At 43.4% G+C, this 27,507-nt stretch overlaps 1 protein-coding gene across 1 annotated transcript in view; it reads right to left on the bottom strand.

Moving 5' to 3' along the window:
* The window catches only part of LAPTM4B (lysosomal protein transmembrane 4 beta), a 60,753-nt gene extending 37,670 nt beyond the window's left edge, over positions 1–23,083 (bottom strand). Inside the window, 5 exon segments of the mRNA XM_036264045.1 lie at positions 22,649–22,816; positions 22,818–22,938; positions 22,940–23,015; positions 23,018–23,050; positions 23,053–23,083. Of these exon segments, the coding sequence (XP_036119938.1) occupies positions 22,649–22,816; positions 22,818–22,938; positions 22,940–23,015; positions 23,018–23,050; positions 23,053–23,083 (429 nt within the window).
* Positions 23,084–27,507: the final 4,424 nt, after the last annotated feature.

Here is a 27,507-nt window from a genome sequence, read left to right as displayed (position 1 = left end):
GAATGCAGGCTGTTCCAGATGGTGGAGGGTTCTCCAAACCAGGAGAGAAATTTGGGAGTTTCTTCGAATAGTTAATGAAGATGCCTATAAGGTTTTTGAGGTGGAATCTGACAAGACCACAGCTGTGTCATTAGGAAGTTCAAGCTGGAGGAGGCCAGGACGCTCAAAGGGATGCCGGAGACCCATCTGGAGACCACTGCAATAGTCTGGCTGACAGCTGCTAAGTGGTACCCACTCACCTCTAATTCCCAGGCAACCCTGTAAGATTGTCACATAACACATTAGTTTGAAAAGGTTAACTGACTTTATGTGAGGTCCTATGTGTGGAAGAGCCATGGTTTGAACTCAAGGCCTTTCCACGTGGAGGTAGAATTACAAAAGACTTAGAAAGTGACTAGATGCAAAGATAAAGAGAAGCAAACAAGACTGAGATTTGGAGCCCAGGTGACAAGATATATCTTGTCCTTATCAGAAATAAGGAAGATCACTTGAAGGACGATGACAAGGTTGATTTTAAATACAGTGTGCTGAAAAGTACTTGCAGGCATCCAAATAACCATGTTCAGAGCTTGTCCATCTGGCCTCTAATCCTCTTTGTACTCAAACCTTTGGTACTCAGGCCTGCCCTGTTTTCCTGTTGCTCCAGTAACTATCATCCACTCCTGCACCTCTAGCCCTATGGCCCTTCTCTCTGTACTCACAAGCCACAGATCCTGGCCCTGGGGCCAAGTCCCCTTTCAGGTGCCCTTATTCTGTTTGTTTTTTAATCCTCACCCAAGGATATTTTTGCCTAGATAGAGTGGAAGGGAAGGACAGAAAGGGAGAGAGAAAGAAACATCGATGTGAGAGAGACATCGATGTGAGAGAGACATCGACTGGTTGCCTCCTGCATGACCCGGAGCAGGGCAGGGGCGAACTGATACCAAGTACATGCCCTTGACCGAAATCAAACCCACAACTCATTGGTCTGCAGGCCGACGCTCTAACCGCTGAGCCAAACCAGCCAGGGCAGGTGCCCTTATTCTTCATGAGACAGTCCAGAGAAAGAAGACACACATAAAATGAAGATGTGATGGTAAGGTCATTACACAGCACAGATGACTCACCACTGTGCTCTTTAAATCACAGAGTATTTCATAGTAGAAGGTGTGTGTTGACACACACTTACTGCATAATTATGTAAACCCCCAACAGTTGGGTGGGAATGTGGTGCATCAGGGATGATGGGAATGCAGTAGGGTGACAGGGTGATCCATGAGGACCTAGGTCTGTGCAAAGAAGGGGTGGGTATGACTAGCCATAGTTAACTAAACGCAGTCACATGGAAAAGGTCAAATACAAGTCAAAGCCCCACAAACACGCAATAAGAAGTACTTCCCGAAAGAGAGAAAATGAAAATCACCCAATCATCCATTCTAAGAATGAAATGTCACCACAAATGAGAACCAAGGAGATGGGAAGATCTGCCAGGAGCAGATTATGTAATGACCACAGCTAATCTAAATGTAAAAGCAAGAGGGCATATTTATTTTCTTGTTCAGTCAATGCTCGCTTGTATTTGAACTTTCTTTGTCTTTCTGGGTAGGTTGTGTACAAACTGTTCCCATTCTATTTACAAAGTTCCTGTGGTGTCACATTTTCCCCTTGTGCTTGACAACAATTACCTCCATATGTAAATAAATTCAACTTCTTTCCAACTACGTAAGTGGTATCCAGGCCCCTGGATATTCCCCAGGAATCCAATATGCTCTTCACCTTTGACATATCAAATCCTAAATGAACAATGAGACTTGCAGCTGGAATCTAAACAACTGAAAATGTAAAATGTAATTATCACGTTTCAAAGCCTCAATAAAAGAAACCTAGGAACACTCAAACCGACTGATAGAAAGACACAATAATCAGAAACTGGCACAGAAAGTTGTGTCCAAAAGTGACTGCTGCAGACTTATCCGTTATGAAAACTTGAAGCAAAAGTGGAACGGCTAAATAATATTACAACCAAATAACAGAATCCTAAGCATTAAAAAATATTCAGCCCTGGCCAGTTTTGCTCAGCGGTTAGAGCGTCAGCCTGAGGTCCAAGAGACCCAGGTTCGGTTCCCGCTAAGGGCACGTACCTCGGTTGCAGTTTACCCCCGGCCATGGTTGGTCATGCGGGTGGCAGCCACTCAATGTGTCCCTTTCACGTTGATGTTTCTTTCTTTCTTTCTCTTTCTCTCTCTCTCTCCCCCTCCCTCCCTCCCACTCTATCTGAACAAAAAATGGAAAAATATCCTTGGGTGAGGATAAAATATATATTCAAAAATTATTGACAAGAAAACATTCACAGTAAATGAAAACTGTAGTCTAAAAATGTTACGATTCTAATTTTATTTATATCTGGAATATGCTCACATGTATAAACAGACTAAAAATACTAAAACATACAATGTTATAAACCAGGTGGTAGGTTTGCAGATGAATTGTACCTTTAATTATCATTGTATTTTTTTGTATTTTCCAGAGAGTCAGAAAAATATTTAAAGTTTCAAAAATATTTTAATATAAAGTATAGAATATTATTATTACAAGGTTATAGAAAATTACTATTAAACCTGATTCTCGATAGAAAATCAATTAGTAGTAAGACGGTGACCACACCTGGCCATTGTGGCTCAGTGGTTGAGCGTCGACCCATGCATCAAGAGGTCGCCGGTTCAATTCCCAGTCAGGGCACATGCCCAGGTTGTGGGCCGGATCCCTAGTGGGGGCATGCAGGAGGCGGCCAGTCAATGTTCTCTCTCATCGATGTTTCTATCTCTCCCTCTTCCTTCCTCTCTCTCTAAAAGTCAATAAAAAAATAAAAATAAAAATAATATGATTAAAAAAAAAGAAAGTGACCAACAACAATTCTGGCCTGCATTCAAGTCAAAACTTGGAAATAGTATAATGAGGAGAAATGTCAGAGTAAAATAGAATAATAATAATTAAGGGATCTGCCACTTCCAATAATGGTGAACTAGGTAATACAAACCAATCTTCTCACCTGAGGACAAGTGGACAAAATCTGGACAAAGTATAAACAAATGTCTGTGAGAAGGCTTTAGCGTGCTGACAAGGAAGTGAAGAATTACTGGGCCAAGATCCAGGAAGAAGCAGAAACACTCCTGGGGCGTTTGGTGATTTCCAGAAAAGATGGATGATAAGAGCCGAGAACTTGAGCACCTCTGACAGTCTGCTGGGTGAGGGCGGAGGGCAGAATTCCCTAGGGCTTTGCCATTAAGCCCCTGAAGGGACCTAACCAAGGAAGTAAGGCAAGCCAGAAGTAGATGAGACTTTATAGATACAGCCACCTATGCATCCTCTGAATCCTGAGCTTCGATTAAGATCCCCAGATGCTAGAACCCTGTAGGAAGCTATTAAAATCCTTAGTGGAGAAAGAGATCATCCATGCCTCAAATTACTTCTTCAATTTTCAAATACAATGTCCAGAACAGAGGATGTTAAGAACAAGAACCAACAGAAGCAACATACAAAAATAGCCCATAGGTGCTCTAAATATTGAAGTTAATGGGCAAGCCCTTCAAAGTGATAATGCTTGCCCTGGCTGGTTTGGCTCAGCGGTTAGAGCGTTGGCCTGCGGTCCTGAGAGACCCGGGTTCGGTTCCCACTAAGGGCATGTACCTCGGTTGCAGTTTGTCCCTGGCCCTGGTTGGGTCATGTGGGTGGCAACCACTCGACATGTCCCTTTCACGTAGATGTTTCTCTCTTTCTCTCTCTCCCTCCCACTCTATCTGAACAAAAAAACAAAAACAAAAAAATGTCCTCGGGTAAGGATGAAAAAACAAAACAAAAAAATAAAGTGACAACGCTTTAAGATATTCTAGGAGATAAGGAAAAACACAATGAGAATTTTGGCAGGGCACTAGAATCACAAAAAAAGGACATGACAGATTTGAAGAGTAAATAGAAAGTCTAGAATGAAAAAATATAGTAGTCAAAACAGAACTCAGTGAATGGGTTTAACCCATTAGACACAGTTGTAAGAAAATTAATGAGTGGCTAAGAAAGAAAATATTCAGATAGCTGGATTTAATAAAAACAAAAGAAACAAGAAGGCAATGGAGTTACATCTTTAAAACGCTAGGGAGGAAATGCCTACCTACAATTTTATATCAAGTAAAAAGAAATCCTTCAAGGATGAAAATGAAACAAAGGCTTTTTCAGACAAAACTGAGGAAATTTATCACTAGCAGTTCAGGCATAAGGAAAGCATTAATGGGTATTCTTTGGGCAAAAAAAAAAAAAAAAATGATACCAGATAGAAGGCTGAAAATGTACAAAGAAATGAAGAACAAGAAAAACAATCATTGTGTTGCCAACTGAATATTGATTAACATATAACAATAATGACTTCTGAGTACAAAATATAAATAGAACCAAATATATAATAATAGTATATACATCAAGAGAGGAGAATTGGAACTGAACTGATCTTAGGTCCTTGCATTGTCCAGGAAGAGAATGAAAATACCAATTAATGTGAGATTTTAAAAAGTCAAGGATGTACAATCTATAGGATAACCTTTAAGACAACAGACTTGGTTGGCAGATAACATGGGTTTGCTTAGTGGTAACTGAGCTGTTCATATTTTGTGTACTTTCTGTATATGTTCAATATTCACATTGAAATCGGTCAAAAATAAAAAATATAAATTATAATCTGGTATGTTGGTTTCAAATAGTTGGCTAATTTTTATACTCCAATATTTAAAATTTTTTCCTAAAATCTATAACAGCAGATGTGTCTTTCACTTAGTTCCAACTTCAATGGGCAAATCAAAATGAAATGTGTTTTCACTTGAAATTTCTTTAAATCAAATTTTAAATTCTGATCCAAATGTGCTTTCTTGTTCAAATAAGCCCGTCTACATGGTCCTGCTCTGATATGGAAATAAGTGCCTAATACTTGCTATTCCAGTTCAAACAAATACTGTGTAATACTTGCTATTCCAATTCAAATCCTCCAATGTCAAAAGAGCATGTGGTACATATACTCTAGGGGGAAATAAGGTTTACCACAGAATCCTATTTGCCTGAGAAACTGACTAAATTAATTCACCTACTCTGTGTCCAGTACTCTACTCAAAACTGGTTTACACACAGATGAGTAAGATATGGTCCTTGCCCCCATGGACTAATAGTCCAGTGGGGTAAACACATCGACACCCAAGTAAATCCTAATACATTCATTAATTAAATTATTCAAAAATGGCCCTGGCCAGTTAGGTTCAGCGGTTAGAGTGTCAGCCTGCAGTCCGGAGGGACTCGGGTTTGGTTCCCGCTAAGGGCATGTACCTTGGTTGTGGATTGTCCCCGGCCTTGGTTGGGTCGTGCGAGTTGCAAGACACTATGCTAGAGTCTTGAAGAAAAGGGGGTGGCCCTTGCCGGTTTGGCTCAGCGGTAGAGCGTCGGCCTGCGGTCCAGAGAGACCTGGGATCGGTTCCCGCTAAGGGCACGTAGCTCGGCTGCAGTTTGTCCCTGGCCCTGGTTGGGTTGTGCGGGTGGCAGAAACTCAATGTGTCCCTTTCGCGTCAATGTTTCTCTCTCTCTCTCTCTCTCTCTCTCTCTCCCTCCCACTCTATCTGAACAAAAAAAAAAGAAAGAAAGAAAAGGGGGTGGCGACTGAAAAACTTCACAGGGAGATGATTTTTTTTTTTAACAACAAAAAGTTAAGAGACAAGATTATAACACAAATCATTTCAGGGTATCAGACTAAGTGACTAAGAATTAAGTGTTAAGTTTAACTTTTTATTGCCCAAACATGGTGCAGAAATATACTCTATTCATTAGGTCTCCTTAGTCCCTATTTGTAGCTGTCCAACAACTTGGATTATCATAAAATATGCTTTAAAAGATGGAAGTGAGCCCTGGCCGGTTTGGCTCAGCAGTTAGAGCGTTGGCCTGTGGTCCAGGGAGACCCGGGTTCAGTTCCCACTAGGGCCACGTATCTTGGTTGCAATTTTCCCCCGGCCCTGGTTGGGTCGTGCAGGTGGCAACCAGTCGATGTGTCCCTTTCGCGTCAATGTTTCTCTCTCTCCCTCCCTCCCTCCACTCTATCTGAACAAAATATGGGAAAATGTCTTTGGGTGAGGATAAAAAATAATAATAAAAAAAGACAGAAGAGCTACTCTCCTTGGCTTTTGAGTTGGATTATCATTACAGCCAATATTTTAAGTTGCAGAAGCTATTAATCAAAGGGTAGCCCTGGCCAGTTTGGCTCAGCGGTTGAAGCGTTGGCCTGCAGAACAGAGAGTCCCAGGTTCGGTTCCCACTAGGAGCATGTACCAAAAATAAAAGGGCAGTCTCTAGGTTACATACTATGAGGGAAAAAAGATAAAGCAGTAAAATGGAAGTTGTGCCTTTATTAAAACCCCGCTTCAATAGACAAATTTTTAATATGTAGAGATTTTTTTTACCCCAGATTCAGTGAGGTCCTTTGACTGACTTTGTAGCCCACAGTGCCATCCTTCCAGCACATCTTCCTCGTGGGTGGTGGAGTAAATCAAGAAACCACTCCATACAGCACTTCATATTCCTGAAGCCATTTTTCCTCCTCTATTACACCCTTCTACAGATGAGGGCTCGCACTTCAGAGCAAGCCTGATCAAGCACCGATGGTTTTCAGCTGAGACTCAAGCGTTGGTCCTTTGATTATAAATAACACACAGGGTCTTTCCAGTGAGTGACTTCCCAAGAAGTCACCACAATGTATTCACAAAACCTGGCTGACGCTGCCAACCAGTCACCTGGCAGCAGGCTCAGAACTCTTTTCAAGGAGTGCTCCGGACAGCCATCCTCGCCCACTGGCCACCCAGCAGCAGCTCCCACAGCATCTCCGAATGGACTTGTTTGGGTTCTGATCTTCACCTCTCGTGCTGAGATATCATTATATGCTCTCACAATAATACAGGCTCCACAGAATAAAAGAGGAAGATGTTTGGACAGCAAATAGAGGCAAAGGATGGTCCCCTGGTTGAGACCAGAAAGAAGAATGCCGTCCAAAAGCCCTCTGAGAGACCTGGGGGTGGGAGGTGAATGGGAGAACAGGTATGTCTTTTTTTTTTAATCCTCACTTGAGGACATTTTTTTCATTTTTTGTTCAGATAGAGCGGGAGGGGGGGAGGGAGAGAGAGAGAGAGAAACATCGACGTGAAAGGTACACATCGAGTGGTTGCCACCAGCACGACCCAACCAGGGCCAGGGACAAACTGCAACCGAGGTACATGCCCTTAGCGGGAACCGAACGTGGGTCTCTCTGGACCGCAGGCTGACGCTCTAACCGCTGAGCCAAACCGGCCAAGGCAGAACAGGTATGTCTTAAAGAACATTCTGGATCTCTGAATGTGAAGAGATAATAGGCCTGAGACTAGTTTAAGATGGGCTATTGAGACCTAACTCTGTGCATAAAAAGTATCAAGCACTAAAGGGTTAGAAACCTAGTATTAGGAAAAAGAGAAAAATATAAAGTACAAAATGGCTAAGCCCTGGACAGTTTGGCTCAGCCGTTAGAGTATCGGTTCGTGGACCACAGAGGCCTGGGTTCGGATCCCACGAAGGGCATGTACCTAGGTCGCAGTTTGTCCGCAGACCCTGTTGGCGTCGTGTGGGTGGCAAGCAGTTGATGTGTCTCTCTCACATCGATGTTTCTCCCCCTCTCTCCTTCCCACTCTATCTGAAGATAAATGAAAAAATGTCCTCGGGTAAGGATTAAAAAAAAAAAAAAAAAGGCTAAATTGGCCTGGCTGGCGTGGCTAAGGTGGCTGAACATCATCCCATGAGTGGAAAGTTCACCAATTCGATTCCATCAAGGCACATGCCCAGGTTGCCCAGTCAAAGTATGTACAGGAGGCAACCGGTTGATGTTTCTCTCACATTGATCTCTCTTTCTCTCTCTCTCTCTCTCTCCCCCTCCCTCCCTCGCTCCCTCCCTCCTTCTTCCTTTCTCTCTAAAATCAAATTTTAAAAAGATGTTATCTGCCTTTTAAAAAAAGGCTAAATTACTTTTTTATTGCAGCAAACGTGGTGCAGAAATATACTCTACTCGTTAGGTCTGCTAGTCCCTATTTGTAGCTATCCAATAACTTGGATTATCATAAAATATGCTTTTAAAGACTGAAGTGATTATATTACTTACTTTATTTAGTTGTAATAAACAAAACACTTCATTCCTGTAGCTGTTCACCACAGACAGAAGTGAAACTCATAAAACAGAATGTCTTTACTAATGAAACTGAATAGATGGTACAGACATAACCACAGAACACACATTTTGGCCCAGCTGGTGTGGCTTAGTGGTTGAGTGTCGACTCATGCACCAAGAGGTCACTGGTTCGATTCCCAGTCAGGGCACATGCCCAGGTTGTGGGCCAAATCTCCAGTGGGGGGCATGCAGGAGGCGGCCAATCGATGTTCTCTCTCATTGATGTTTCTCTCTCTCTCTCCCCCTCTCCCTTCCTCTCACTCTAAAAATCAATAAAATTAAAAAAGAACATACATTTTGCATTCAAGAACAGTGTTGTTATATTGTACTTTAGCTAACAAAATAGCTAAACATTCAATACACCCAAAAACAAAACAAATTTTGAAATTAACACACACAAAAAAATACTTCTGTACTGAAATAGTTTGCAATTCTAGAACAAAAATCTGTTAAAGTATAACTTGACAGTTAACTTTTTAAAAAGTTGCATTTGTCAAGTCAAAATCAAATGCAATAATATATTGTAATCTAACCATCTCTTACACACAAAAATATTTTATCATAATGCTGAATTGTTGAATAATGCTTTCTCCTCTCCATACAGAAAATGTATGCCATAAGTAGTCATTACTATGAATCTAGGTAATAGAACATTCTTTTCTATTTTTTTATTTTTTTTTCTTTATTGATTTTAGAAAGAGAGGAAGGGAGAGAAAGCTAGACACATCAACGAGAGAGAACATTGACTGGCCACCTCCTGCATGTCCCCCACTGGGGATTTGGCCCACAACCTGGGCAGGTGCCCTGACCGGGAACCGAACCGGTGACCTCTTGGTGCATGAGTCAACACTCAATCACTGAGCCACACTGGAGGGGCTTGTTACTTTTATTTAAAAGAAAACAGTATTGCCCTGGCCGGTTTGGCTCAGCTGTTAGAGCATTGGCCTGCAGTCCAGAGAGACCCGGGTTCGGTTCCCGCTACGGGCACGTACCTCCGTTGCAGTTTGTCCCCGGCCCTGGTTGGGTTGTGCGGGTGGCAACCACTTGATGTGTCCCTTTCATGTGGATGTATCTTTTTTTTTTCTTCTATCTGAACAAAATAAATGGGAAAATGTCCTCTGGTAGGATTAAAAAAACAACAACATTGCTACCAAAAGTGTGGTCTGCAGACGAGCAGCTTCAGACATCACCCAGACCTTATTACTGATGTAGAACCACAAGGCCCACTCCAGACCTAAGGAATCAGAGACAAATGTCTGTAAGAATGACAACTGCAGAAAAGAAGTTAAAGGACTGGGAGGAGAGCTGCAACGTGTTGAGAGACAGTAACTGTCAACCTAGGATTGCATATCCAGCAAAAATATCTTTCAAGAATGAGGACCAAATAAAGATATTTGCAAAGAACAGCTCTGTCAGAGTTTGCCACCAATACTATATTGTTAGTCAACACCAAATGTCACTCAAGGAAATTTAAAAATATATACTTCAAACTGAAGGATAGTGATCCTAAACAGCAGGTCTGAGGTACAAAAGAAAATGATAGATCATGAACTTTCCACATTTTCAGTATTAAAATATCAATTTTTGAAATAAAAATTATAGTTACTGCAAAAAAAGAGAACAGTGGACAAAGAGAGATATAAACATGGGGTTAATTCTAGATCAATGTCTTGGGGATCTTTTAAAAAAGACAGTAAGCCCTGGCCAGTCTTGCTCAGTGGTTAGAGCATCGGTTCATGGACCAGAAAGGCCTGGGTTCGGATCCCACGAAGGGCATGTCCCTCGGTTGCACTTTGTCCGCGGCCCCGGCTGGTATTGTGTGGGCGGCAACTAGATGTGTCTCTCTCACATCGATTTTTCTCTCTCTGTCCTCCTCCCTCTCTCCCTCCCGCCCTATCTGAAGATAAATGCAAAAATGTCCTCGAGTGAGGGAAAAAAAAGACAGTAAAATAAATGACTCGAGTTAAAGGACTTGTATTATTCAAAAGAAAGGCTAAGATGTTATTAACTCTAGACTTATTGTATATATCAAAGTTTCTTGAGTGAACCATTAAAATAAGAGTATAAACCTCCAAAAGAGCAAATATGGAAAAATAGATAAGGAAAAAATTCAGTCAGTATGAAAACTGGGAGCAAAGGAGAGAAAAACAGAAACAATGACTGAAATAAGCCATTGAGTATTAGTAATACTGCTAATGTCAATGGACTAATTCCTCCAGTTAAAGACCAAGACTGTCAGGTTCTCCAACACGGCCACCTCCATGCCCGAACTCTCCCACACGCCCTGTCAAGTGCCACACATGCTCCTCTGTAGTATTTATCATAATTATGCTCCAATATTTATTTGCATGATTACTAAGTAATATGTTAATTACTTATTAATATTTATCACCTCCACTAGACCACAGATTCCGTGTTGCCAAGGACGGGGTCTATTTTGAATCACCAGTGTATTGCCAGTAGGTAGCACAGGTCCTGACACACAGACAGTTCTCAATAAAATCTTGCTAGAGGAGGGAGGAAGGAAGCAAAAAAAGAAACTGGATAAGCACCAGCGTACCTTCTGGGCTTAAATTTTCTTTTTTTTTTTAATTTTATTTTTGTTACAGATGTTTCTCGGGGCTTAAGTGTTCTACAACCATTTTCTTTTGAGATGGGAAGTCCTTATCCATAAGTAATTATAGTTTTCTGATTCATACTGAAACTGTTATTCATGGGACCTTCATTTTATCTTCTAAAAAATTCTTAAACAGTCCATTAAAAACTCCATTAATGGAGCACACCTAGGGAAAAATGCCAGACTGGTAAATGTTCCCCCAGTCTACTGTCCCCTTCTTCCACAGTAATAAGCTTATTGGATACAGAAATGCCCAACTAAAGATAACATTTCTCAGCCTCCTTTGCAGCTAGGTCATGTCTTATTTTTGGTTACTGGGATATAAAACTAAAAGCTGTATGTGCAAAATCTGTTTCACATCCTTAAAAAACTAAAACTGCTTGTCTTCAACTTGAAGGCTCCTCCTCCTCCCTTCCAGCAGGCCAGAACTAGAACATGGTGCTGGTGAGCTGTCTCCAAACACACAGGCTCGAATACAGCCAGCCCCCTGGGAACCGCTGACAGAATCTGCACATTTAGGATGGCAGAGCGGCCCCCGTAGCCTGGGTCTCTGGATGGCCTCATGTAACAAAGTCTGCCAACCCTCCCTGGACTGTTAACATAAGAGAAATAAACTTTTATGCATTTTTTATCTCTGTTATAGCAGCTTTATCTGTATCATAACAAACACAGAGGCTTAAGTAAATGTTAACACAAAAGAGAAAGATATCAAGACTCCTCGACCAGCAGCTAGAGATCAATGGTGGGGCAATCAAAACTGAGACCTGAACAAAGGTCTACCCAAGAACTAAACCCCTCTCTCTAAGCACAGCTGGAAGAAGACACACTGTCCCAGACCAGAGACCCTTTTTTTTTTTTTTTTGGTACGTGCCCCTAGTGTGAACCCGGGACTCTCTGGTCCACAGGCTGACACTCCAACTGCTGAGCCAAAACGGCCAGGGCCAGAGACTTCTTTTTAGTCCCGACTGTTATCTCTTCTGAGAAGTTGGACAGACCAGGCTCTCTTCATAAAAAGGTAGTAAGTACTCAAATCATTCTACAATCATAATTTAGTGTCCTCTGAAGGAAAGAAATACACAGGCCTAAGGATAGGAGTATTCATCGCAACGATGATTATATTTCCCCAGTAAATATTAATAAATTGGCATTCTGGTTCTGTGTTCATCTCCTGAAGTTGAGTTGGTGTGAGTCAGCCATTCAACTTTAGGGCACTGACAAGATCCAATCCTCTGGTGCAGGGAGGTCGAGGGGGCTCACTAAGGGCCTAATTCTGTTGTATTCTATCTGGTCTTTCCTAGGTTACCTGCTAAGTGCTTCTTTTTTCCAACCTAGAATGCCTCCACTTTTGCTCCATAAGTTCTACCAAGAGCCAGTGAAGCGAGGAGGAAGAAGAGAAAGCAGTGACTTGTGCCGCTAAGGCTCACACATTGTTTCCACCATTATCTCTTTATGAACAATAACATATCTGACCAAAAGGGGTAGGGTGCGAAGGGAGAACTGTGTCCTCCTCCTTCCTGGCACACTTCAATATCCAAATTTATTCCATTTCTGAATTCAGATGGAGAAAGTTGGGATAACGAGACTTGAATCATTCACTAACCCATAGATAAAAACTCCCATCCCTATTATTTGCACCATTAGCAAATGAAAGACTTGTGCTGGAAAGAAATTCACCTGCTATATCTCTTATCTGAAGGATAAGGTTTTCCAGCTCTCTGAAACGGCCTGCCATTGGAATCTTCCTTAAAAACTGCTTTCATCCTCTAACTGCATTCACAGTTCAATGCCTCCCTACTACCTACAGAATAACATTCAAACTCTTTAGCCTAGTATTTCAGTCTTTTGGAATCTAATGTAGTAGGGAAAACACTAGGCAATAAAGATTACATAAATACTCTCAATTAGTCCACACTTTGCTCTGGACTTACAGACCTAGTTACAGACTGACAGCTGGAAAGAAACTATTAATCTTTAATGAGCATATCATCACCTCCTGTGCCTGGCTCTAGGGTTGCTTTGAGGCCTAAATAAGAACAAAAGTGAAAGCCCACTGAAATCAATCACTACAAATACAAGCTGCCAGTTTCACCATCCAGTGTTACTACCCAGACAAAAGTCACAGTTCTTGCACCAGAACTTCCTGGGATACAAAGAGACTTACCAGGCTTGGGTACACAAGAAGCTGTGACCTTCAAAGTAAACTAGCTGATTATTTGAAAGGCCAGGTCGTATGTGAGGGTGTGTGAAGGTCTGTGTATGAGTGCGTGTGAGGTTCACTGTGAAAGTGCATGTGAGCATGTGTGCGTTTGTTAAAGTATGTGAGAGAGTGCATGTATGTGCCATGTCAGGATACATGCTAGGGTGCATGTGAAGGTCCCTGTAAGGGTCTACGGTGGCAGCATATGTGAGGGCACATGTGAGGCTGCATGTAAAGAGTAGTGAGAGGGAGAATGCATGTGAAAATATTACAAGTGCGTCCTCGAGGTTCTGTGTGAAAGCAGTGGGGGTCTTTCTGAGGCCACATGTGAGGCCACATGTGAGGGCACGCATAATCATGTGTGAGTCTGCATGTGAGGTCTTGGTGAGGGTATGGGGGGAGGGGAAAGATGGGGGAGGAGAGGTGGCATGGTGTCGTCTGGTTTGAGGGTGCATGTGAGTGTGTGAAAGCATATGTGAGGGAGCACATGAGCAAGCATGAAGGTGCTTGTGAGGGCACATGCGTGTGAGGGCACATGTGAAAGAACATGTAGGGCACATATTAAAAAAGGAAAAAAAGCCAGATCATACAGCCAATTAGACCAGCTACTCTGAGCTTTCATGCTTTATAACCTGATATATGGCCAACTACTCATGAATAGTATCTGGCACAAAGAGGCATTCGGTATATATTTGCTGAATGACTAAGTTTCTAAAATATACTGGATGAGCCCTGGCTGGCGTGGCTCATTTGGTTGAAGTGCAATCCCATACAGCAGAAGGTGGCGGGTTCGACCCCAGTCGGGGAGTTGTACGAGAGGCAACTGATAGATGTTTCTCTCTCCATCAAGTCAATGAGGGGAAAAAATCCTGAAATGATTACTGCCCTAAACCTCTCATTCCGAGAAACCAAAACCCATCACTCTGATCATTTAACCTTTCCCTAAGCCTCTCATTCCAGAAAACTAAAACCCATCACTCCAGTCAGGAGGACTGGAATGACAGAACCACCCTAACCCACCCCAAACTGCAAACGGTCGCTGGACAAGAAAAACAAGTTTCAGGAAACCCCAGCCCCCAACCAATCAAAGACTCAAGGATGACCAAGGATTCAGCCTGCAATGCCGGCATGTGCCCTGACCCGGAATCAAACTGGGACCTCTCAGTCCACGGGATGATGCTCAATCCACTGGGATACACCAGCCAGGATGAATGGGCTTTCTTTAATCACAACAAAGCAACCACGATGAACAGAGCAAGAATGTTCAATATTTCTTATAACTATGGCTAGCGCCCCACTGTCATTAGTTCTCTATCATTCTATAATTCTCTTCCACCCCTTTCACACAGACAACTTAGGTGTCAAATCAGAATGAATTTTCAGACTTAGGGTTTAAGTATTAACTGGCAAATATGGCAGCCATTTATACCCCAAAGGAGGACAACCTGGAAGGGAAGGGGATGGGAGAGGGAAAAGAGAGGTGGCCCAGCCCGCTGTGCTGTTTGTCAATTTAAGTTGGCTTGAAACACACAGGTCAAGAAATACACAGACCTCCCTGGGACAGAGAGCCAAAGCGTTTAGGAGTAGGATAACAAGTTCATATTTGTGTTTTGAGAAAAATACCTCTGGGAACTGCATCTATAATAGAGTGGGGAAGGGAGATGGGTTATTAATGGCAAGGCTAGAAGCAGAAAGACCAGTTATAAAACTATTACAATAGCCAAATGAGTGCTAATGAGAGCCTAAACAAGGGAAATGGTGGCAAGAATAAAAACAGGACAGAAGCTGGGCCAGTGTGGCTCAGTTGACTGAGTGCCATCCCATGTCAAGAGGCTGCAGGTCTGATTCCCAGTCAGGGCACATGCCTGGGTTGGGGGCTTGATCCCCAGTGGGGAGTGTGCAGGAGACAGCCAATAGATGTGTGTGTGTCTCTCTCTCTTCTTGTCTCTAAAATCAATAAAAACATTAAAAAAAAAAAACAGGACAGAAAAAGGAGGTAATCAGTAGGTGGAACAAAACTCAATAGGACATGAAAATGTAATAAAGGAAGATATTAAGATAGCAAGAGGAACAGGGTGGGACGGGATCAGGAGGAAGATGTCTGGGGGGAAGAAACATCTGTAACAGAAATAAATTAAAAAAAAAAAAAGAAAGAAAGAAAGCCCCGGCCGGTTTGGCTCAGCAGTTAGAGCATTGGCCTGTGGTCTGGAGAGACCAGGGTTCGGTTCCCACTAAGGGCATGTACCTCGGTTGCAGTTTGTCCCCGGCCCTGGTTGGGTCATGTGGGTGGCAGCCACTTGATGTGTCCCTTTCACTCGATGTTTCTCTCTCTGTCTCTTCCTCTCTTTCCCTCCCACTCTATCTGAACAAAAAACAAAAAAATGTCTTCGGGTGAGGATAAAAAAAAAAAAAAGAGGAACCGAAGCAGAATCTAGCTGGGGAGTCTAGATAGATGGTGAAAGAAAGACTAGTGTGAGCAAATTTGGGAAGGAAGTTAATGGATTCAGGTTTAGAATACTAAGTTTTGTTGAAGAAAGAGAGGGAACCCAGAAAACTGTCATGTTTCAAGTATTTCATCTCATGATCCCTGTGGAAACCAGGACAAGTTTGTCTTCATTCTCCGTGAAGATGGATAAGCATCTTGTTTTCCTAAAAATGTTTGTAGTTATGAAAGGTTATGTACTAATTCGCCCTGGCCAGTTTGGCTCAGCGGTTAGAGCATCAGCCCGCGGTCGGGAGAGACCCGGGTTCGGTTCCCACTAAGGGCACGTACTTCGGTTGCAGTTTGTCCCCGGCCCTGGTTGGTCGTGCGGGTGGTGACAACTCGATGTGTCCCTTCACGTCGATGTTTCTCTCTCTCCCTTCCTCTCTCTCCCTCCCACTCTATCTGTACAAAAAAAATGGAAAAATATATCCTCGGGTGAGGATTAAAAAAAAAAAAAAAAGGTTATGTACTAATTCAACTTTTTAGAGGTTATGTGATTAAACTACCTTTTTAAATAAACACAAACCTCTACCTCACGTCACAACACAAAAGTGAATTTGAGACAGATCACAGATGTAAATATCAAAGCCAACGCCATACATTTCTTTAGAAAATGGTAAGAGAATATTTTTACAACTGTGTGGTGTGAGAGATCTTAGAATACAAAGTACAAACCATAAAAGAAAAAATGGACAAACTGAACTTAATCTAAACTTAACGCTCCTATTCATGAATACATCTGTGCAGGAAAAACTGTTCCATGAGGAACCTTCAAGTTAGGTCCTGCTAGATCTGGCCAGAGACCGCTTCCCATAGAGCCCCTCAGAGCTTCTGATAAACCCTTCCCTCTGCAGCAGCTGCTGGTCCCCAGAACAGGCCCTTGCTCTACCCTGGGGCAGGTCTGGAACGTCTTTTCCCTTTATCTGAGATGGATGACACCCCTTGCACCTTTCCATCCATTCTATACAGTTCTTTAGTGAATGCCACTGAGTTCGGATTGAGTTCAGAAGATACCCAGGTTGTTGTGCCTCTGCCCAAGTTTATTGATGTAAGTTCCCATAAATAAACTTGATGTTGTCTGGAGTTGTCAGCCTTTTTCTTTGGTCTCTCGGCCCCAGGAAATTATATGAACAATACCACTAGCAAAATGAGTGGGCAAACCACAAGCTGGGAGAAAATGTTCACAAATATATATTTAACAAAGGACTGGCATGCAAAATATAGAGTTCTGTAGACCAAAAAAGGGGCCACATACTAAACTCGACCAGCTCAGGGAAGACCTGCGTGGTGGAGAGGGAAAAGGAATCACATACAATGGTCTGAAATTGAAACTTTCTAACTAAAAGCAGTTCAAGGCAGGTAGTCATGTCCTAGGGCAGTATTTTTCCCTAACAAAGGTCAACCTTGACCTTACATACCTGATAAACATTCCTTTGGAATAACAAAGGAATTTCCTTTTTCCGACCCCTCAAAGCACAAGCAATGCACCAGAGCAGGAGACCACAAACCCCTCCATTGTTCTTGTGATTATGTTAACTGTTGGCTGTTAACTATCAAGTACCTACCTAAGTAAGTAAAAGAAGTATATTCACTTCACTTTTTCTCCAATCCCAGAGGCCCCCCAATTTTGCATTCTCCCACCTCCCTAATCTATCACCAAAGGATTTCCTGTACCCCTTTACGTCTTCCCCTTTGATTCTGATGTATAAATTATGTGGTAAAACTGCCATTTTCTGGAGCATTTTTTCAATCCGTTGAGATTTTGCTTCTGGCAAATTTTCTTCAGTTTGGCTCAAATAAACTCATTCTCTACAGGTTTGAACGTTTCTTACATTGACAGTTCTTACAAATCAATAAGAGGGAAATAAAGCAAAATCCAATAAAAATAGGCAATAAATAGCACTTCACGAAGGAAGATATATGATTGGCCAATAAGCAAAAAATAAGCTTTCTGCATCATTAGTCATAAGAAAATGCAAACTAAGTCACCATTAGCTACCACTATACACCCACCAAAATGGCTAAAATTAAAGACTAACAACACCAAAAGTTGACAAGGATGTGGAGCGACTGGAACTTTATACATTGCTGGTTGCATGTAAAATGCTTCGGAAAACTAGTTGGCGGTCTCTTATAAAGTTAAATAAATATTCAATGGCCAGCAATTCCATTCCCAGGTATTTACTCATGAAATAAAATTAGCCCTGGCCAGTTTGGCTCAGCAGTTGAGTATCAGCGCAGGTTGACCAGAGAGTCCCAGGTTCAGTTCCAGCACGGGGCATGTACCACCAAAAAAAAAAAAGAAAGAAAGAAAAGAAATAAAATCATATATGTCCACAAAAAATCCTGTGCAAGAATATTCAGAGCAGCTTTATCCACAATAGGCCCAAACTGGAAACAATCCAAATGCCTATCATATGGTAAATGGATAAACAAATCATGGTAAAGTCATTCAATAATATAATACTCAGCAATAAAAAGGAAAAAGTTACTAATATACTCCAACATAAATGATTATGCTAAGTGAAAGAAACTAGGTACAGCCCTGGCCAATTTGGTTCAGTGGTTAGAGCATCCGCCTGCAGTCCAGAGAGATCCAGGTTTGGTTCCCGCTCAGGGCATGTACTTCAGTTGCAGTTTGTCCCTGGCCCTGGTTGGGTCGTGCAAGTGGCGGCCACTTGATGTGTCCCTTTTACATTGATTTTTCTCTCTTTCTCCCTCCCACTCTATCTGAATAAAAAATGGAAAAATGTCCTCAGGTGAGGATAAAAAAAAGAAACTAGGTACAAAAAAATACATACAGTATAATTCCACTTATATCGTTACCAGAAAAGGGACCTGGCCCTGAACCGGTCTGTCTAGAGCCAGGCAGCAGTGTGTGGGCTGTTGACTTCGTTCAGGGAAAATTTCACAACAGGAGTCCAGGTGAATTTTAAAAGCCATTTATTAAAACTGGGACGCCCTGCTGGTGTGGCTCAGTGGGTTGAGCGTAGTCCCAAGGACTGAGAGGTCTTTGGTTTGATTCCTGGTCAGGCACATGCCAGGGTTGTGGGCTTGATCCCCAGCGTGGAGTGTGCAGGAGGAAGCCAATCGATGTCTCTCTCACATTTGATGTTTCTCTCTCTCCATTCCTCTCTCTCTAAAAAAAAAAAAAAAATCACCCTGGCCGGTTTGGCTCAGCGGTTGGAGCGTCGGCCTGAGGACCAGAGAGCCTCTGGGTTTGGTTCCCGCTAGGGGCACGTACCCAAATAATTAATTTAAAAAGCATATTTATATTAAAACTGGGGATTGTGAAATAAGAAAGAGCTGGAGAAATGAGCCCAGGCTAGTCTGCTTTGGCTAAGTCAGAGAAAAAGGGGGCTAGGGGAAGGGATCAGGGCCTTTGGGACGAACTGCTGCTGCCCACTGCAGCCCTGGTTGCGAGCCTTGTGGGGTCCCTTAGAGTTTAGGAGACACAAGCCTGTGGGGGAAGAAGTGCAAGTGTGCTCTTAGGAAGGAGAGTGTACTGAGTCCTTTGTCTTCAGGCTTTTATTTTTATTATCTCTCTAGCAAACGGGAATCTTAGGGGTGGTCTCAGGGGAGGGTTTCAACAGACTATTCATCAGTTCTCTAGGTGTGCTCCTTCAGGTGCTGGTCTTCACTGATTGGTCAGTGTCAGGGCAGGGGGTCATTAGTCATTGCAGCTGGTCCTGGTATCACCCACCAGGTTTTCCTGCTTTTCTGGGTCTGTAGCTGAAATACAGCTGAGGCCTAGATGTTATTTCTAGGGAGGTGATCTGAATCTACTGTATGCTGCTCTGTCAGTGTGTTCAGCTGTCTGTCTCTGTTTCCCTATTTCATTTGTTCTGGCTTAATGGACAAATATGAATAGGTAAAGCTCACCTGTGGGGTGGGGAATGTGTGTGTTGAGGATTAACTGGGAAGAGACAAGGGAACAACCTGGGGTTTTGGAAATGTTCTCTAGGGATGTGGGTTACACAGGCGTATGCATCTGTCAACTCAATGAACTGTACACTTAATATCTGTGAATTTCACCATCTGTAAATTATGCCTCGATAAAGGGAAGAAAAAAACAAATAAAGGATCTCTAATATAAATACCTGAAATCAATATGCTTTGTTATTGGACTGAAGGAAACCTTATTATTCTAAGGCAAATACAAAAGACACACACACGACTTTTAAAAAATGAAAGAGTGGGCTCTGGCCGGTTTGGTTCAGCAGTTAGAGTGTCGGCCTGCGGTCCAGAGAGACCCGGGTTCATTTCCCACTAAGGGCACGAACCTCGGTTGCGGTTTGTCCACAGCCCTGGTTGGCTCATGTGCGTGGCAACCACTCGATGTGTCCCTTTCACGTCAATGTTTCTCTCTCTCCCCCACCCACTCTATCTGAAATATTAAAAAAAAAATAATGTCCTCGGGTGAGGATAAAAAAAAAAAAAGAAAAGCCCTGGCCGGTTTGGCTCAGCGGTTAGAGCGTCGGCCTGCGGTCCGGAGAGACCCAGGTTCGGTTCCCGCTAAGGGCATGTACCTCGGTTGCAGTTTGTCCCCGGCCCTGGTCGGTCGTGTGGGTGGCAGCCACTCGATGTGTTCCTTTCATATCGAAGTTTCTCTCTCTCTCTCTCTCTGTTCCTCTCTCTCCCTCCCACTCTACCTGAACAAAAAATAGAAAAATGTCCTCAGGTGAGGATAAAAAAAAAGAAAAAGAAAAAAATATGGGAATAAGATAATTACCTCCCCAAGATTACATAAAAATCATAAAACTTATGCTTCTGCAAAGCATCTAGTATATAGTACCTGGCACACTAAACTTGAATCAATGGTGGTGGTAGGAAACAATTAGAAAATGCATAACTGAGCCCTGGCCTGTTTGGCTCAGCAGTTGGAGCATCGGCCTGCGGACCAGAGAGTCTCTGGTTCAGTTCCCTCTAGGGACACGTACCAAAAAAGAAAATGCATAACTGAGATCCACTTTACCCATTGGGCAATTATTTATTAGTTGAAGGAACAGCCCTTCCAGTGGATGCTAATTTGAACATCTACCAATACCCTTCCCTTTTTTCCCCCGAAAACTTGACCCCTTTCTGATAACTGACTTCGTTCCAGCTAGATGGCTGGTGAGGTGAGAGAGGTAAGGAGAGAGAGGTGCCTTGTTCTTTCTTCAGTGACCCTGCTTAAAACTATTCATGCAAATCAAAGTTTTGGATAACCAAATTATATTTAAAGGTATGAGGGGAAACTCACTGTTTTAAAAAAAAAAGTTTAAATTATTTTATGAAATAAAAAATACTTTTAATAAAGATTACCAGTACTTAAGCCAGGCTTCCCATTAATTAGGTTTATTCAATGTGGCATGCTTACATCAACTAGAAAGATTTCTAATTATCTTTCAAAAGGCCATATATTTGCAAATGCTAAAACACGGACCCCAATAACTACTTTCCACAAAGAGCATGTGCCAACAGTGGAAAATGCATGCAGAGCATTCGCCTTTTATCACAAAATTACTGTGTGGTTGGCTTACAGCCAACAATGGGCTCAAGTAGATTTACCTTTCATATATATCATGCAGTACATTTGCCTAATGCAGTGCCCTAGATTTTACAAATTACATTCATTGATGTACTTGCAAGTCTACAGATTTGAATGTTTTCAAAGAGGACACAAGTCATTTGTATAAAATAGTGTCTTGCTCATCAATAAAAGCATGAAATATTTTGAAGCCACCTACTATCCGTTTGCTATACAGTAATTTTAAATGTCTACAAAGGATTTTCTGGTTTTTCGCAAAGTTAGGGTTGAGCCAAGACACAGATTCTATCTGCATTCACACTGAACAATAGTAACCCACACATACCAAAGATCTGTTTGAAACCTTTCATGGCCAAAAAGTTCTATTGTGTCCTGGGATAGTCACGGACTAAAGGAAAGTTGAAACTATAAATAGCACAGAGATGACCATATGCCTGGAGGGAAAATGTTTTGCTTAAAATGGCACAACTACACAGTTGGACATAATGTCCATATTATATATTTTTAAAAATTGTATACGAATCAACAAAAACACTCTGATAATTAAGAAAATTATATTCTCACTAAGTTCTATATACTGTCTTACTACCATTGTAAAGGTACTTCCTCAGGATGCAGTGGTATGTACTGAAAAGTGGCTCAGGTGTAACTCTCCATCAAGTAGTCAGTCACACAACTTAAAATGCAAGGGAACCCAACCCAACCACGGCGCAGTCTAGGGGTTCCCACAATCAACCGGGAGCCAGGCACAGGGCAGGACTCCACCAGGTTTCTTCAATGACCCTGATAATCATTGCTCTACAAATACAATCTTTAAAAGTTCCAACCTTAAAAAAAAAAAAAAATCAGATTTGCCTGAAGTCTGATAAGCAAGGTTCAGGGATCACCTGTCAATAAGCAGGAAAGTAGGTGTAAAATGGCTTCCCCGGGCTGATTGGAAGGCAGTAAATCACAAGTAAATCCCTTCCTAGATAAGGGCTTTACAACAAAAGTGTGGGGGGACCATTCACAGAGGGTGACGGGAACCCCCAACCATTCCATCTCGGGATCCGAACATGCGCATCCCGAGGCCAGACTGGGGCAGACACTGGGCGCGCCGGGTGACAAACATGCCCAGTCACCCCACGATGCTGTCGGAACCCGTCGAAACAAAGCCCACCGACTGTTGGGAAGAAAGGAAAACACGTGCTCCTCGGACAAGACCCGAGTTCTCCGGCCGCCAAGCGCACTTCCAGCAGAAACTGCCGCCGCAGCCGGCTCTGTGCCCGGGGCTCTGGGGCGCGCCCGGCCCACCCGCCCACCCCCGAAATGCCCCCAACTCCCAGCCCTAGCTGGCACCCGCCACAAGTTGGCCGAGCCGGGGTGACCGCGGACAAGCTCGCCCAGAGAATTAAGTTTCTAATAATATAACTTTAGGCGGATTTAACGCCGGCGTCACCCAACCCAAGGCCGAACCCGGAGCCAACAGAAAAGCGAAGCGGGGGCGCGGGCCGGGGTCCCGGCGGTTCCGGACGCAGGCGCCTCCTCCCCGGCAGGTGCGCCCCCCGCATGTCACCACGACCCTCCGCGCTCACCAGGTACCAGACGCCGAGCAGGATGGTGCCCGTGCGGACATGGCAGCACAGGCAGCAGCTGTTGGAGTAGAACCGCGTCCAGGGCGCGACCATCTTCATCGCTCGGACCGCGGGCGCAGTGGCGCGAGCGCGCACCCAAGTTTGCAGGAACCTCGGCCGCGTCACTCCGGGCCGCTGCGCGGCTGCTGCGGGCTCCTCGGCCGCTCCGGCTGCCGCCCCGCTGGTCTCCCGCTCGCCCTCAGGCCTCGGTCCGCGCCTCCCCCGAAGCTCCGAGCAGCTGCGGCGGCCGGGACCGTGCGCTCTGGAGGCAGCGGGAGAAGGAGGGGCAGGAGGAGGCGGGCCGGCCGGGGCACGTGACCCGCGCCCGGCCCGTGATGTCACTGCGGGCTCCAACCTGCTGCAGCGCAGCCAGCCCAGTATAAATGAATAAATCATCTTGCACCACTTGGGGGTCCCCAGTCCGCCTGCGGTGGAGTTCCGTCTGCAGTGGAGTTCCCGGCCTTCCCCCTCTCATTAGGTCATCCGTGTAACTCTGTCACGGGTTCAGGTTCCTGTACAGGCCAGTGGGGTGGTGGTTTTCTCCCCTGCCACATCTATCTTGCAGATAATCTGTTGGTGCAGTGCTATCTCTGTTGGCCCGTCTTGCACACTGGAGGAGGGAGAACTGCAGGGTGTGATTCCCATCAACTGCAGTATTTTGAACCGCTGTTGGAAGCCGCCAAGAGCAGTTGGTCTCTGCTTCCCAGCTCAATTACTGTGGAAGTAATTTCTTCCCAGAAAATAGGATGTGTGTCAAGGACATCCTCACTGTGCTTTGGGTAGTTTTGTCAATGTAAGAAACATTCAAACCCGTGAAGAATTTTTGTGAGTTTATTTAAGCCAAAACCATCGAAATTGCCAACAAGGAAAACCTCAATGGATTGAGATAATGCTCCAGAGACTGGCGGTTGTGCACCTCACTTTATACATTACAATCAAAAGAGAAGATGCAAGTGAATTACGTGAAACCCATTGGTGATAGATTAGGGAGGTGGGAGAGAGCAAAGGGGGGAAACCTCTGAGCCTGGGTGAAAAGTAAAATGATAGACACAGCCCTGGCCAGTTTGGCTCAGCGGTTAAAGCGTCAGCCAGCGGACCAGAGAGTCCCAGGTTTAGTTCCTGCTAAGGGCACCTACCTCACTTGGGGCCATGTGGGTGGCAACCAGTCGATGTGCCTCTCACATCACTGTTTCTCTCTCTCTCACCCCTCTCTCCCTCTCACTCTGTCTGTACAGGATAGTTAATAGTCAATAATAGACTTAATAACGATGAGGGGATTTGTGGTCTCCACAGAGTGGTGCCAATGCTTTTAAGGGGTCTGGAAAAAGGAAAATTACTTTGACATTCCCAAGATGTATTATTATGGATGCAAAAAGACAACAGACAGGCTCAATTACGGTACAGATTGACCTTTGTCCTATGATGATGGCCTAGGACATGACTGTCTGCCATAAACTGTTCTGGCAGAAATTTGGTCGGCAGGAAGAGACAGACTGCATGCACTCGGAGGATTAGAAAATGACCGTTTAATGCGCACCGGTGCTGACCCAGCATAGTCACCTCTAAAGGCTGAGCCCCGCGCCAGGTTCCAGCTGCCTTTTACACACGCTAAACCTCAGGGTATTTGGAGGCTTTCTAGTTCTAATGTAGTTTAGGCAGTTGGTGGATGTAAGGGAATTACAGTAGCCAGGGGCGAGGTCTCTGCACTGCCTAAGGGGCTGCACCTGGCTTGCCTTTTCAAAACTGCTTTTAGTTAAAAAGTTTGAATTTCAGACCTTTGTGCTTACTTTAGGTCCTTGAGTCTGCAAGGCCATGTCACGCAGGCCTTCCCTGCGCTTGTAAGGTTAGCATGTTGCCCTTTTTTGTCCACAGTTTTTAATCAGGATTTCAACTTAAAGAAACAGTCATCAAGCCAATTATTGCCACAAGGTCTCTGCAAGACACAACAGCTTTAAGAGCTACTGAAAGCTAGGACTCCAATTTGGGGCTATTTCCTCCCATTGAGCGTTCTGTCTGGAAGCACGCTTGTCCTAGGTTAGCCTCTGAGGGATAGGGTGAAGAAATAAAAATATAGTCACTTTATAAAGTAGGTTGAGGTATGAGGAAATGATTCTATTCTTGTTTGAAGTATCCTAGGAACTTAATCTTTTGAACTTTCCAGTCCTGCCTCAATGTATAATAACATCAAACCTCCAGATAACCCTCTGACTACCCGCTGAAGGCTGAGGAAAGGATGTTCATGTATCCAGACCACCAGTAATCTAGAGGAGTACCATTTGGAACCAGTCCAGAGGCTAGGAATGCAGACTGATTCTTCTCAAGAATGTACTTTTTATCAGAACCCTCAACTTTTCTTTCTTCTTTGGTATACTCACTATTGCCTAGTGGTTTCCAGTTTGCAAAGCCCCTAGGACTCTTGAAAAGATCTGTGTGTGTGTGTGTGTGTGTGTGTGTGTGTGTGTGTGGTATGTGCCCCTAGAGGGAACCGAACCTGGGACCCTCTGGTCCTCAGGCTGACGCTCAACCACTGAGCCAAACTGGCCAGGGCTTGAATAAATCTTTATCATTTATTTCTAGCAAAGCCTCCAGATTCTTGAACTTGTTTAACACCTTTAATCACTCTTTAAGCCAAGCATCTCAGACAAATGTCAAAGTCTCATTTCAGATTTGGAGCAAGAAAAAAAACTGGTTGGATTTAAATTCTTAAGGACAGGCGTCCGGCCCGTGTGGCTCAGTTGTTGAGCGTTGACCCATGCACCAGGAGGTCACTGGGTCTATACCCAGTCAGGGTACATGCCCAGGTTGTGGGCCTGATCCCCAGTGGGGGACATGCAGGAGGCAGCTAATCCATGTTCTCTCTAATCAATGGTTCTAGCTCTCTCTCCCTCTCTCTCTAAAATCAATAAAGGAAATGGGGCGGGGGAGGGGGAATCAGTGGGGGGAAAAGGAGAAACATCTGTAACAAAAATAAATTAATTAATAAAAAATAAAAATAAATAAAATCAATAAAGGAAATGAATAAATTCTTAAGGACAGGCTATATAGGAAGGAAGAGGAATGTTAGATAAGGAATATCTAAGTGAAGGACTGGCTAGTTTTACAAGGCCGTGAAGCTGTCACATTCTTACTATGTAGCTTAAACCTGGATCCACAGGGACCCAAGAATCATTCTTGGAGATAACAAGCGTGGGCTCTCAATCAGAAATAATAAGCAAAATTGTTGTAGGAGTTAGCCAGAAAGACAAAACAAGAAAGTTTGTTTTTGTCTTGTTTTCTCACGACAAAGTTCTGTTTTCCTTCACATCAGAGATAGTTTTCTCTCTGGAATCTTTCATTTAGTAATTAATTACGTCCACAAGCACTTATAACCAGCTATAGTACAAGCACTGGTGCTCTGAGAAGAACTGGAAATTGAGAATCAGGGTGTGGAGTGCTACTTTGCAAATTCAAACTTCCTGCGAGTTCCCGCTTCACCCTCTCCACCAGAGTTTCAGATCCATTGAGGCAGAAGACTCATTGATTCAGGAAATTTTATATTTCACAGAGCTTACTATTCAACATTTGAATTTGTAGAAAGATATCAAATTGCTCTAGACAAGAAAAGAGGCAGAGAATAGAGGAAACCTGGCTGAAGAAAGGAGGTAGGGAGAGAGAAATGACATATCTATGAGCAACGTTTATTAAATAAAACTTAATGTCAGTACCTTTGGAGTTGAATTTATTTGGATGCAAGAGAATATGGGGATTGGCCTCAAAACAAGAACAAAGGCTTTCCAAGGAACTCGGTGACAACTAAATCACTCATTTTCAAACAGTGGCATATTTAACTGGAATGTTTTTTTTCAAGTTTCTTATTTTCTAGGACTTATTGTATATCAATCTATCTGTTAGACATCCAAATTATCCAATGTTAATTTGAGTGGCAACTATCTGTAAGACACAGACTTGAAGGCTACAAAAATTAGAATATCTGCTCCTGCTCTCAAAGTTTATCATCCACTCTAGTGCCCAAGTCATTATGACATTAGTTAGAATGTGTGCCCAGTATCCTTATAGGTAAAAGCAAAATGCCATGGGAAAGCAGAGAGGGATTAATTACATTAAACTGTAGGGAGTTGGCATCAGCTGGGCCCTGGAAAGGGTGAATAGGATAATAGACCAGGAAAGGAGAAGGCAGAGACATTTGCTCCAGGAGTTGCACAGAGGCACACAGTCCTGAGGTAGGGAAGGTCTCACTTAAGCCTCCTGGGCAAGGCTCTGTCCCAGGAGACACCTCAGAGCCCTCTCAAAGGCTGAGAAATTCCAAGAATTACCATCTAGCTCCCCTGGAAAGGAAAAATGCGTTGGAAAGGAATCCATGTTCCTATGCCAGAGGGTGCTACAATAATGAAAGTACTGTTCTCCTAGGCAAGACAAAAGAAAACCTTATAAGTCTCTTCATGCAGTCTCCACATAAACCAGGGACTTGTGCATTCATCCATTAATGCATGTGGTGAATGGGAACTTACTGAGTGTTTCCTTGAAGCTGAGCATGGACACCACCTCAGAAAGCATGAAGAGGTCTCTATCTATAAAGAGTTCACAATTTAATACGGGAAGACAGAGAAATAAACAGAAAATAACATAATTGCAAGACAAGTGCTACCGTATATTTAGCACAGGGTGCTGTGAGAGCCCCATATCTCAGCTTTAGGAAGATCAGAGAGGGCTTCCCAGAGGTGGTGTTTCAGACTTATATGATAAGTCAGAGTTGGCCTGGGGGTGAAACAGAAGACCACCCCAGGAAAGATGGAGCAGGATATGCAGTTGGTGATGTTTAG

Source organism: Molossus molossus, unplaced genomic scaffold (genome assembly GCF_014108415.1).
Source record: "Molossus molossus isolate mMolMol1 unplaced genomic scaffold, mMolMol1.p scaffold_m16_p_16, whole genome shotgun sequence".
Lineage (NCBI taxonomy): Eukaryota > Metazoa > Chordata > Mammalia > Chiroptera > Molossidae > Molossus > Molossus molossus.
The sequence above is the reverse complement of the archived record's forward strand: the minus strand, read 5'-3'. Positions and strand labels throughout refer to the sequence as shown.